Source organism: Jaculus jaculus, chromosome 15 (assembly GCF_020740685.1).
Source record: "Jaculus jaculus isolate mJacJac1 chromosome 15, mJacJac1.mat.Y.cur, whole genome shotgun sequence".
In the NCBI taxonomy this organism is placed as follows: Eukaryota; Metazoa; Chordata; class Mammalia; order Rodentia; family Dipodidae; genus Jaculus; species Jaculus jaculus.
The window spans coordinates 66,521,391-66,534,635 of record NC_059116.1 but is presented as its reverse complement, the minus strand read 5'-3'; the positions used below and the strand labels follow the sequence as shown (position 1 = coordinate 66,534,635).

At 40.6% G+C, this 13,245-nt stretch overlaps 1 protein-coding gene across 4 annotated transcripts in view; it reads left to right on the top strand.

Moving 5' to 3' along the window:
* The window catches only part of Prpf18 (pre-mRNA processing factor 18), a 42,235-nt gene extending 29,528 nt beyond the window's left edge, over positions 1 to 12,707 (top strand). Inside the window, exons 11-12 of one of the 4 annotated variants that reach the window (XM_045135279.1) lie at positions 7,470 to 7,509; positions 11,908 to 12,707. In XM_045135279.1, coding sequence (XP_044991214.1) covers positions 7,470 to 7,509; positions 11,908 to 11,954 — 87 coding nt within the window. In that variant the 3' untranslated portion in view covers positions 11,955 to 12,707. The remainder of the gene's footprint in view (positions 1 to 7,469; positions 7,510 to 11,907) is intronic. The other 3 variants (XM_045135281.1, XM_045135280.1, XM_004662368.2) reach the window with 3 other exon arrangements.
* The last annotated feature ends 538 nt before the right edge of the window (positions 12,708 to 13,245 follow it).

Below are 13,245 nucleotides of genomic sequence, written 5' to 3'. Positions count from 1 at the left end.
TTTATGCAAACATCTGTAGATTTCAACCATGGAAGTGGTTTGAGGTGTTCTGTTTCTCACATAATTAACTATTCACGGGGAGGGTTTTCTTACCAGACAAATCACAGAAGAGATGTAGAATTTACTGGCTCACTGCTAGCCTAGGGTTGGATTTAGATTGCTAGTAGTAGTAACTTTAAGGGTTTTGTGCATCTTCCAAATACAGATGAAACCACTGGTCCAGAGTTTGAGAAAGCTTCTTTTATACAAATTGATGGAGGCTCTTGACTAGAGTATAATTTGGCCATTTCTAGACATCTCTTAGACAGTCTTGTCAAAAGAGAAAGAAGGTGACGAAGAAAAGGAAGAGAGATGAAGTACATGCCACAGGACGGCCAGACCCTCCTGAGACCCGTGCCTGCCTCCCCTTGCCCTGCGCCCTGGAAACCTGAACAGCCGTGACTGTCCTTCGTCCTGGGCTCAGGCCACTGCTTCCTCTGGTGGCTGTCTGCAGACAGTTTCCCTCTCGGGTGTCATAACTCTCTTCACTTGCCCTTGACTACGGCGCCTCAGGACGTTTAGCTCTGGGTGCTGCCTCTCCTCTTGTTAGCCCTAGTCTTGTCCAGTTCTTTGTAACAGTCCTGAAACTCCTCCCACCAAGTCTTCTAGTTTGAGTGTGCTCTGACACCTGTGCACTAACTGACATGGGTTCTTTGACACAGATTCCTTGAAGACGAGGCTGTTTATCTCAAATTAGTTTTCTTAAACTTTCACTATTACACATGGAAAAAGGTCCTGTAATAGCTTCTTGTAAGTTGTCTTCTGTAATTTTCAAATTTTATTTCCCTAATAGTAAAGTATTCCAACTTTTTTTTTTTTTTTTTTTTTTTTTTTTTTTAGGTAGGGTCGCATTTTAGTCCAGGCAGACCTGGGATTCACTATATAGTCTCAGACTGGCTTCGAACTCCCAGCAGCCTCCTACCTCTGCCTCCCAAGTGCTGGGATTCAAGCAGTGAGCCACTGTTGCAGTCAGGTTCGTATTGCTGGTAGAAATCACCCAACCAAGAGCAGCTTATGGGAAAAAGAGGTTTATTTTGGCCTACAGGCTCGAGGGGGAAACTCCATGATGTCAGGGAAAATGATGGCATGAGCAGAGGGTGGACATCACCCCCTGGCCAACATCAGGTGGACAATAATAACAGGAGAGGGTACCAAGCACTGGCTTGGGGAAGCTGGCTATAATACCCATAAGCCTGCCCCCAACAATACACTGCCACCAAGAGGCGTTAATTTCCAAATCTCCATCAGCTGGAAATCTAGCATTCAGAACAACCAAGTTTATGGGGGACACCTGAATCAAACCACCATAGTCATGTATGCCAAAATTAGTATAGCTGATACTCATTATTATATTTCTTCTTTCCATAAACTATATGTTCTCAAGCCTCGCTGGTTCAGGATTGAAAGTGGGTCTAGCAGTCTGTGGCCTGTTTGGCTGCTGAGTAAAGCCCTCGGTGTCTCATTGGGAACTTTTCTTTCCTGGCTTTGCCTCTCTCTTACCTGTTCCTTGAGGAAACACAAAGGTTTCCATAGCTGCAGATCCAGTTGTGTTCACGTGCAATTAAAACTCACAGCAGGGGAAGTAGAAGGTCTTTATTTTAAAACAAATCCTGATATTAACTCAGGGAAAAATGAGGAACAAAGCAAATTACATGCTATCTTCACAATCTTAGCAGAATTTTTTTTTTCCCCATGTGGAAATCAACCATTATACCCCTCATGCCCCCCCCCCCTTTTTGAGAACTTTACTGTATAAACATTATATATTGGACATATTCCAGTTGGGTTATACTCTTAGGTTTTTTTCTCCCTTGCCCCATACCACTCAGGTCCCTCCTCAGTGGAGTCAGCATTATGCACTGTGGGGTTATGAATGCGCCAGTCAGTCTTTTCAGGTGGGACGGTGCCTCACAGTGTACTACTACCCTGTGGCTCCTACATTTTACTGTCAATTCCTCCACAGTGTTCCTTGAGCCTTGGAGAGTGTGTGTTCTAATCCTTCTTGAGTATTGAGCTCTCCGTGGCCTCTGGTTTTCTGCTTTGATGAGTGGTGAGAGGCCTCAGTGTTTACCCCATTCCCCTGGAGAAGGTTCTTGGGCTAGCCCTGAGAGCAGCACTCATATTTAATCTGCCACTTGCTCTGTGTTTCCTGGGCTATGGCAGATGTGTAACTTGTCTCATGCTAGACGTGGCTTTCTTTCCTTGTCATCTTGAGGGGTCTCGGGTTGCCTCAGTGTGTGCTGCCATCTGTGAAAAACAGGTTCTTCAGCCAGCAGTGAGAGCAGCATAAACCAAAGGGGATAAACTCAGAAGACTTTTTGACAGGCCTAATTTTTCCTTTTAGCTAAAGAATAGAGGGAGCTTCTTTCTAGGGTCTATGACTTTCTAAGCCATAGGCTTCTTTTGGTTCTCCATACCAGCTGTGAATTCCTTCCACTGAATGGGCCTCAGATTCAATCAGAAGATGTGAATTCCACCCCCCTCCCCAGCTGAATGGGCCTCATATCCAGTGAATTATAGAGCAGTTGATTACTCCCTTGGCCTGTGTTCAACTGTTGCATCAGTGTGTACATCTTGCCCAGGTAGTTGATTTTGTAGTTTGCAGGATCCACTCCTTGTTCGTGCTATTGATACCATTATGCCTCTGCAGCTCACATAGCACTTTGGCGCTCACAAAGCACCGTGTCACTGTGCAAGCTAGCCAGCAGGGAGCTTGCTTCCAGCTCTGTTCAGCTCGATCTCCTGATGTCCTGTGATCACAGCCTGTGGTGGCTTTAGCAGTAGGGTCTTACCATTTGGATCTGGTGTGGCGCCCTATGGGGCTCAGTGACCAAGAGCTCACTGGGGATAACTAACGTAGTCTGGCACTGGGTTTTACCAGCAAGAGCCTATGGTTTTTCCACCTCTACAAGGTGCTTCTCCTCAAAGTATTCCTCCCTCTTATTAAAAGTTTTATCTTGTAATTAGCTAACCACTAGGAAGGTTTCTACGGTACTGATTCATGCCTTCATGAGTTTTGTATATCTGTCTTCCCCTCCCAACCTCCATTGCTCCAGTTCCATGAGGACCTTTGCACACCCTGTATTCTGCCTGTTATATATCCCCTCCTCTCCTCCCTTCCTGTATCCCCTCTCTCTAATCCCCATTCTAGCATACTTGCTAGTACTACTGTTGCTGCTTCATCTTATAAGAGAATCAAACTATTCCATGTTAGAACTACATACAAGAGAAAACATGTGGTATTTGTCTTTTTGAACCTGTGTGACCTTCTTAGTATGATTTTCTTTCCAAGTCCATTCATGTTTTTCCTGAAAACTTCATTATTTCCTTTTTTTTCCTTGCTTCTGAGTAGAATTCCATTGCATATATATACTACATCTTTATTAACCATTCATCTGTTCGTGGCCATCTGGGCTGATTCTAGTTCTTAGCTGTTGTGAATAAAGCTCCAACAAACGTGGTTGAGGGATCTCTGTAGTTAAGAACAGAGTCTTGAGGGCATATGCCCAGGAGTGGTGCACTGGGTTAAATGGTAAATCTATTTTTAGATTTTTAGGAGCCTCCATAGTGATTTCCATAGTGGCTGTATAAGTTTGCACCTCCATCAACAGTAGATGAGGGGTCCTCTTTTCCCATACCTTTGCCAGCAGTTGTTGTCATTTGATATTTTGATGATCGTCATTGTGACTGGAATGAGATGGAACCTCAAAGTAGATAATTTGCATTTCCCTGATGGATAAAGATGTCAAACATTTGAAAATATATATTGGCTATTTGTATTTTTTACTTGAGAGCTTTCTGTTCCTTGCCCCATTTTATGATTAAGTTGACTGATTTTCTTTTATTGCTTAGTTTTTTGAATTCTTTGTATATTCTAGATATTAAACCTCTGTTGGATATACAGCTGGCAAAGATTTTCTCCTACTCTGTACATTGTCTGTTGACTCTTGATGGTTTGCTTAACTGTGCCATAGCTATTTAGTTTCATGAGCTCCCATAGTTGAATGTGTGTCTAATTTCCTGGGCTACTCCCTACACCTACATTTTGGAGTGTTCTCCCTACTCTTTTTCTTTCTTGTTTTAGAGTTACAGGTCTTATGTTGAGGTCCTTGTTCCATTTAGAGTTGATTTTTGTGCAGGGTGAGAGAAGAGGATCTACTTTATTCTTTCACATGTGATTATTTAATTTATCTAGCACCATTTGTTGAAAATACTGTTTTTTCTCCAGTGTGTATTTTTGGCCTCTTTGTCAAATATTAGGTAGCTGTAGTTACTAGAACTTATATCTGTATCTTCTATCTAGTCTGTTGACCTGTGTGTCTTTTTATGCCAGTACCATGTTATTTCTTTTCTTTTCTTTTCTTTTCTTTTCTTTTCTTTTCTTTTCTTTTCTTTTCTTTTCTTTCCTTTCCTTTCCTTTCCTTTCCTTTCCTTTCCTTTCCTCTCCTTTCCTCTCCTTTCCTCCTTTTCTCCTTTTCTCCTTTTCTCCTTTTCTCCTTTTCTCCTTTTCTCCTTTTCTCCTTTTCTCCTTTTCTCCTTTTCTCCTTTTCTCCTTTTCTCCTTTTCTCCTTTTCTCCTTTTCTCCTTTTCTCCTTTTCTCCTTTTCTCCTCCTTTTCTCCTTTCTCCTTTCTCTTTTCCCTCCCCTCCCCTCCCCTCCCCTCCCCTCCCCTCCCCTCCCCTCCCCTCCCCTCCCCTCCCCTCCCCTCCCCTCCCCTCCCCTCCCCTCCCCTCCCCTCCCCTCCCCTCCCCTCCCCTCCCCTCCCCTCTTCTTTTCTTTTCTTTTCTTTTCTTTTCTTTTCTTTTCTTTTCTTTTCTTTTCTTTTCTTTTCTTTTCTTTTCTTTTCTTTTCTTTTCTTTTCTTTTCTTTTCTTTTCTTTTCTTTTCTTTTCAAGTAGGGGCTTGTTCTAGCCAAGGCTGACCTGGAATTCACTATGTTGTCTCAGGCTGGTCTAAAACTCACAGTGATCCTCTTGCCTTTGTGTTGTAGTCAGGTTTGCATTCCTGCCAGAAAACACGTGACCAAGAGCAACTTAGGGGAAAAAAGAGGTTTATTTTGCTTACAGACTCGAGGGGAAGCTCCATGATGGCAGGGGAAAATGCTGGCATGAGCAGATGGTGGACATCACCCCCTGACCAACATCAGGTGGACAACAGCAACAGGAGAGTGTGCCAAACAGGAGGTGTTAATTCCCAAATCTCCATCAGCTAGGAACCTAGCATTCAGGATACTTAAGTTTATGAGGGATACCTGAATCAAACCACCACACTTTGCCTCCCGTGTGCTGAGATTAAAGGCATGCGCCACCCTGTCTGGCTCCTGTGTTGTTTTTATTACTATGGCTTTGTAGTAAATCTTGAAATCAGGTATGATGATACCACAAGTATTAAGTGTGGGGAGGATATTTTTGGCCATCTGAGGTCCTTTGTGCTTTCATATGAATTTTGAGATTTTTTTCTATTTCTATGAAGAATGGTACTAGAATTTTGCTTGGAATTACATTGAATCTGGATACTGCTTTTGGTAGGATGGCCATTTTCACAATATTAATTCTGATCCATAAGCATGGGAGGTCTTTCCATCTTGTGTTCTCATTTTCTTTAGCATTTTAATGTTTTCATTGTAAGAGTCTTTCATTTCCTTGGTTAGGGGTATTCCAACATATTTATTTTTTTATGTCCATGATAAGTGTGATTACTTTCTTCATTTCTGTCTCCATATGTTTGTCTTTGGTGTATACCAAGGTTATTGATTTTTGTAAGCCTGTCACTTTGTTAAAAGAATGTATTAGCTCTAGGGGTTTTTTGGTAGAGTCTTTTGGGTCACTTAATATATAAAATCACATCTTCAAATAGGGATAGTTTGACTTCTTCCTTTCCAATTTATTTCTTGAATTTCTTTCTCTTGTTTTATCAGTCAAGCTAAGTATTATGTTAAATAACACTGCCGAGAATAGATACCCCTATCTTATTTCAAACCTTAGTGGGAATGCTTCAGGTTTTTCCCTATTAAGTGTGATATAGACCTTAAGTCAGTTGTATTATGTTGAGATATGATCCCTCCATCCCTGAACTCTCCAGTGTAGGGATCTGAATTTATTGAAATGACCTTGTGATTTATATTCTTAAGTCTCTTTATATGATGAATTCCGTTTATTGATTTCCATATGTTGAACCATCCTTGTATCCCTTTGATGAAACCTGTTGATCAAGGTGGATGATACTTTTTAATGTGTTATTGGATTCTACTGGTAAGAATTTTACTGAGATTTTTTTTGCATCTAAGTTCTTCGGGGATATTGGTATATAATTTTCTTTGCTTGTGTTTCTGTCTGCTTTTAGTATTAGTGTAATGCTGGCTTCATAGAAGGAGTCAGAAAATAGTCCTTCCTTTTCCGTTTTGTGAATTAACTTGGGAAGAAGTGGTTTTAGTTAACTTCAACAAAGGTTTGGTAGAATTCAGCAGTGAGTGAATCAGGGCCTGGGCTCTTAGTTAAGAGTCTTTTAATCGCTATTTAAATCCTATTAGGTATTATAACTCTATCCAGTGATTCGCCTCTTCTGGGTTTAGTTTTGGTTGGTTATATGAGCCAATAAATTCACCCATTTCCTCCATATTTTCCAATTTTGTAGAACATAGGTTTTTGAAATATGTCCTGATGATTCTCCTAATTTCATTGATATTTGTTGTAACCTTTCCTCTTTCATTTCTCATATTGTTGATTAGTCTTCTCATTCTTTTCTTTCAAGCAGTTTGGTCAGGGATTTAGCTGTCTTTTTTTTGAAGAATCTGTTCTTCATCAATTTAAATTGTTTTCTTGGGCTGGAGAGATGGCTTAGCGGTTAAGCGCTTGCCTGTGAAGCCTAAGGACCCCGGTTTGAGGCTCGGTTCCCCAGGTCCCACGTTAGCCAGATGCACAAGGGGGCGCATGCGTCTGGAGTTGTTTGCAGAAGCTAGAAGCCCTGGCACGCCTGTTCTCTCTCTCTCCCTCTATCTGTCTTTCTCTCTGTGTCTGTCTCTCTCAAATAAATAAATAAATAAAATTTTTTTTAAAAAAAGGACAAAAGTCTGCGTTGATTGCAGGCCCATCTTTAAAAAAAATTGTTTTCTTCATTTCAAATTTATTGATTTCAGCCTTGATCTTGATGATGATGATGATGATGATGATGATGATGATGATGATTTTGTTTGTCTGTTTTTGAGGTAGGGTCTTATTATAACCCAGTCAGACCTCAAACTCACTCTGTAGTTCCAGGCTGGCCTCAACCTCAAAGCGATCCTCCTATTTCTGCTTCCCTAATGCTGGGATTAAAGGTGTATGCCATTGATTATCCATGTAGTATTTTTGGTTAGGATTGTTCTTGTTTTTCCAAAGTCTTCAGATGTTTCATTAAAATACGTACTTAAGATATCTCTGCTTTTGTAATATAGGCATTTGGATTTCCTCCTAGGAATGATTTCACTGGGTCCCGTAAGTTTTGGTATGTTGTGTTTTCATTGTCGTTCAGTTGTAATTTAAAAAAAAAAATTTTTTTAGTTATCTATCTAACGTGGATACTGGGAATCAAACCTGGGTCCTTATGCATTTTAGGCAAATGCCTTAACCACTAAGCCATCTCTCCCATCCCCAGTTCTAGTAATTTTTTTTGATTTACTTCTTGATTTTTTCAGTGTCCTATTCATTATTTAATAGTGTGTTGGTCAATCTCCAATAGGTAACATATTTTCTGTGGTTTCTCTTATTGTGGATATCTAGTTTTAATGCATTATGATCAGATATAATGTAGGGACTTAGAACAATATTCCTGAATTTGTAGAGACTTACTTTATGTCCAAATATGTAATCTATTTTAGAGAAGGTTCCATGAACTGCTGACAAGAATGTATATTCCGTAGAGTTTGTGTGGAATGTTCTGTAGATGTGTGTTAAGTCCATTTATCTGTGGTATTTAGTTCCATTGTTTCTCTGTTCATTTTCTGTTTAAATGATCTGTCTGTTGATAATAGTGGGGTTTTAAAGTCACCCATAATGATGTGTTGGGATTTATTTCTGATTTAATGTCTTGTAGATTTTATCTTTTAAATTTTGGAATACTTGTATTTGGTACATATATGTATGATTGTAATAACCTTTTGTGTAATTGTTCCTTTAATGAGTATAAAGTAACCTCCTTCATCTGTTTTAAGTACTTTTGGTTTAAAGTCTATTTTTGTCAGATATTAGTGTAGCCACACTTGATTGTTTCCTATTTCCATTTGGTTGGAATATTTTTTCCGTCCTTTCAGACAGCAAGCGGATATATCTACTTTTCTAATCCAGACTGCTAATGCAGGTCTTTTTGCTTGTTGTTTTCAAGGTAAGGTGTCACTTCAGCCTGGGCTAATCTGGAACTCACCCTGTAGTTCCAGGCTGGCCTCAAACTCACAGTGATCCTCTTGCCTCTGCCTCCTGAGTGCTGACACCACCAGGGTGGCATGCCCTACCACCTTGGCTGTGGCTGTTATTGGGAAGTTGAATCCATTGGTGTTCAGAGTTATAATTGAGCGTGTGAGTGACTCCCTGTCAAGTTGATGACTTTATGAAGTTTGGTGTTTTTTTGATCTTCATTTGCTTTCCTATCTGTTCTAGTTTTGATTATTGCTTTCCCATCCTATAGCCTCTTGAATATGTGTGTTCATCTTATAAGTGGCTTATATTCCATGCAGTGTTCTATATAGAGCTGGATTAATGCTTATATACTCCTAAAGCTGGCTTTTATCATAGAAAGTTTTTGTTTCACCTTCTATTATGCAGGCTAATTTTGCTGGGTACAGCAATTTGGGTTGGCAGCTATGGTGTTTCACAATTTGAAGTACTATATTTCAAACTCTTCCGGCATTTAAAGTTTCCCCTTAAAAGTTTTGAAGTAATTCTTAGGGTCTTAGCAAGCTGTTTTTCTCCTGTAGCTTTTAGTACTCTTTTTGTTTTCGTTATTCAGTGTTTTAAGTATAAGATGATGTGGGAAATTTCTTCTCTTGTCCTTTCTATGTGTATTGTAATTGCATTTGGCATTCTGTGTCTGGAGTTTCCTCTGAGTTTTTTTTTTTTTAATTAACTTATTTATTTGAGAGCGACAGACACAGAGAGAAAGACAGATAGAGGGGGAGAGAGAGAATGGGTGTGCCAGGGCTTCCAGCCTCTGCAAACAAACTCCAGACACGTGTGCCCCCTTGTGCATCTGGCTAACGTGGGACCTGGGGAACCGAGCCTCGAACCGGGGTCTTTAGGCTTCACAGGCAAGCGTTTAACCGCTAAGCCATCTCTCCAGCCCTCCTCTGAGTTTTTACTGGAGGCTTTTGACTGTGGAACTAGGCACTCTTACTGGGATATCTTGCTTTGGTTTGTTGTATTGTTTTGCTGAGATCACAGCAGTAGCAGCACATGGGGAGCCTGTGTTGAGTGGTCTAGTCAGCCTAGATCCAGGTGAGTGTGAGATGGCAGTGTATTCGCGGGTTTAGGCTGGGTACAGTAGCAGAGCTTTTGTGTTTGAAATCTCCAGGCAGGTCTGGTCTGAATCCTGGCAGGCCTGGCTGGAGCTATGCCTTGTGATCTGCTTGGGAGTCCCAACACGGGGTAGTGTAAGTAGGTAGGCAGAGATGTGAAGTCAGTGCTAAATAGGCCTAATCCCTGGCACAGCAAGTGAGGGTTGGAGTTGTTACCTGCGGGGCGATGGGAGGGCTTACCTGGGCCCTAGTCAGCTTACTCCATTGTGTGCCCAGGGTTATGGAGTGTGGTCAGCTCGGGAATTCCTGCTCTGGCAATAGGGGCACAGAGGGGCAGGCTCTACACTTCTGGTTCTTAAACAGCATAAACTAGACGAGCCTTGTATCATGATTGAATTCCTTTTCTTTTTTCAGTCTTAGAAGGCTTTATTTTTTAAAACTTTTTATTGACAACTTCCATAAATGTAGACAACATAGAATGATCATAATCTCCTTCAGCTACTTTTTTCCCTCTTCCAACTGCCTCTGCCCCCACAGAATCTCTTTTTCTAGTTAGTCGATATTTCAGAACTATATTTCACTGATGTGGAATCTGATAGATCATGGCTCACCTTATACAAGTCATTTGTGTTTGTGTTGTCAAATAGATTTTGTAGGTTTGTTGATGTTTGTTTTTAGTGGTATCACTGACTCGTAAGAGCTACTTGGAGCCAGGCATAGCAGCACAGATCTGTAATCCCAGCACATAGGAGGCTGGAGGAGAGTTGTGAGTTCTGGGCCAGCCTGGGCTAGCTAATGAGAACTTGTCTTTAATGAACAAAAATCTAAAGTAAAAGAAGAGTTACTTGAATACTTAGGTAATTTACAAAGTCCTAATTCTAAATGCTTGATGTTTTAAATATCTGCTTGAGGCTGTTTTGAATGCCCCCTCCCCCCACATTTCCAGATATTCTGTGTATAACTGTAGCTACATAGCATGCTCTTCCCACCAACTCATGAATCTGGTTCTTGTTTAAAGATCAGGTGATGCCTCAATGTAAAAAAAAACTAGCTTAAGTACCAGGTGATATGCTATATATACTTTTTTGTTCAATAATATTATCCTAGGCTTAAACATAGCATTTGACCTATGAGGATATGATTTCATTGTTTTTCTTACTGTAATGGGACCTCTGGGTAGTTTAAGTTTTTGAGAACCCAAGGTGAAAAACCTTAAAATAATTTGTGCTAAAAATTACTTTGGTGTGGGGGAAGGGGGCATTAAAATTAAGTACTGCTGTTCTCTGCTGGTTTTTTTTTTTTTAGTGTGTAACTAAGCAGAATTGTTATACATACAGATTTCAGTAAGATATTAATGGACCCTCTTTGTAAAGAGAGAAATTGTAAGTTGATAGAGCAGACATTTAATAGGATTCTTTACTGATTGCAAATCTCTCACCAGGTTGTTCTGGTGAGAGATGAGATCTATGGTGACATGTTGCATGTTTCTATCCTTGTCCTTGGATACTCCTTGTCGTATAAAGGACACACATAATTTGTATAATGACTTGGAAGGCATTGTCGACTCCATGGTGAGTGAGAAAGCTAAGAAAACTAACTAAAGTCTAAACGCCAGCTGAGGGCTTTAAGAGCTCAGACTGAAGGATAAGAGTTAAAAGAGAAGCCGGGCATGGTGGCACACGCCTTTAATCTCAGCACTTGGGAGGCAGAGGTAAGAGAATTGCTGTGAGTTTGTGGCTACCCTGAGACTACATAGTGAGTTTCAGGCCAGCTGGGATAGAGTGAGACTCTACCTCAAAAAAAAAAAAAGAGTTAAAAGAGGGGAGCTGGAGAGATGGTTTAGCAAATAAGGCACTTGACTGCAAAGTGTAAAGACTCAGGTTCAATTCTCCAGTAGCCAAGTAAGCCAAATGCATATATAATGTGTCTGGAGTCCATTTGCAGTGGCTAGAGGTTCTGGTGCACCTGTTCTCTATCTGCCTCTGTCTCTTAAATAAACAAACAGGTTATCACTTCCAGTGATTGCCCTGGGCAAGTAATGCTTCCTTTTATTGGAACCTTGTTGAGAATGGCTACAGTTAATGCAGTTCTACTGCTGTGAAAAAAGTCCATTTGTGAGCATATGAAAACCCATTTATGTATTCTTATGTAGAATGAAAGTTGGGCCCTCTCCGTTTGCTTTTGCTATCTCTTTTGATAGGATGAACAGTGCCGGTGGGTAAACCAGTGCATATGAATAAGCATTACTGTAGATGCGCCTTCTGAGTGGCATTGATAGTAACTGCTGTATTTTAGTAGGGACATTGATAAGTGGAATGCATCCAGAGAAAGGTAATTAGGACTAGTTCAACCATATTGTATCCAACCTCATTTTCTTTGTTTTTAGGGATTGAAGAGGTTAATGACTATTTGCCAGAAACACTTCCCTACTGATCCATCCAAGTGTGTGGAGTACAATGCACTGTGAGATCTGTGTGCCCTGAACTCAACCAGCCCCTGACAGGAGCAGGATATGGCCTCTGGCATTGGCTGCGGGAAGGAGGAAGAAGACAGCGCTGTTCTACCTGGTGCCTCGCTTGATGGGCTTTAGGAACTGTGTGGGCTTTCATATTGTATCTGACTGCAAACTGATCTTTGTGTCTTGCCTTCATTATATACTGTTGAAATATTAAGTACTAAAGACGTTTATCCACAGCTTAAATGGGTAGACCACAATAACAGAAGGAGTTTGAGGTGACCATTTCCCATTAGACTTGAAATGTGACTTTAGACAATTAGAAACATTTGAGGATGGACTTAATTTTTCTTTAAAATATAATTTGCACATTGTCTTTTATGTAGTATTTATAGCAAATATTTTTGATATCTCAACAAAAGTATGGGACCATTAATGGTTGGAAACTATAGTCCTTAAATTTTTCTGAGCTTTTTTCTCCTTGGAATATAATGAGACTGTAAACACCACTGTCAACTCAGGTGTTTTCCTTGTGCTTCAAACTTGCTTTTGTCTTCAAAGGGGAGCAGATTTTACCGTTTGTTATCTCTGAACAGATAGAATTAACGGGAGATAAAAATCTAAAAAGTAGATCACAGATGAGCCTAAATAATGGTACCAAACTGCCTGTATTTACTGAAAAGAAAACTAATAAATTAAATTAAAAAAAAAAGAAATAAAAAATAAAAAAAATAAAAATAAATAAATAAATAAAAAATCTAAAAAGCAAAGATGGTATGTTATACCAACATAAGCTCAGAGTCCTTGGTGCAGCGCGGTGGGGTGGAGCCAGCTGAGTGGGGACGTTGTGACTCGGCGACGTGAAGAGACCTGCGGTGTGCTGTGCTCCCAGCGCATGCTGTCAGGATGGGTGGTGTCATTCAGGATAGTGTGTCTTGGCTCTGATCTTCTACAAAGTGAGGCCTTGGTTTCGATCTCACACAGTCAGTCATTGTGTTTTATTGTGGAGAGAACTGAGTTAATATACTACTGTGTGTAAATAAGTTGGATCGGTAGAATGGCAGTGTTAGAGAGTGAGGAAACCAAAATCAGGACTTCCAAGTTGGTGTTTTAGGTCAGGTCTCCGTAAAGTGAGAATGGTGATTTGCCAGACTAGAGCCTGTCCTCGCTCAGCCGTGTGCTGACAGCCCAGCTGTGGTAAGTGACTTCCTCTCGCTCGGCTTTAGCTCTCATACGTGCTGCAGGCGGGCCGCGTTGCTGCAGAAACCG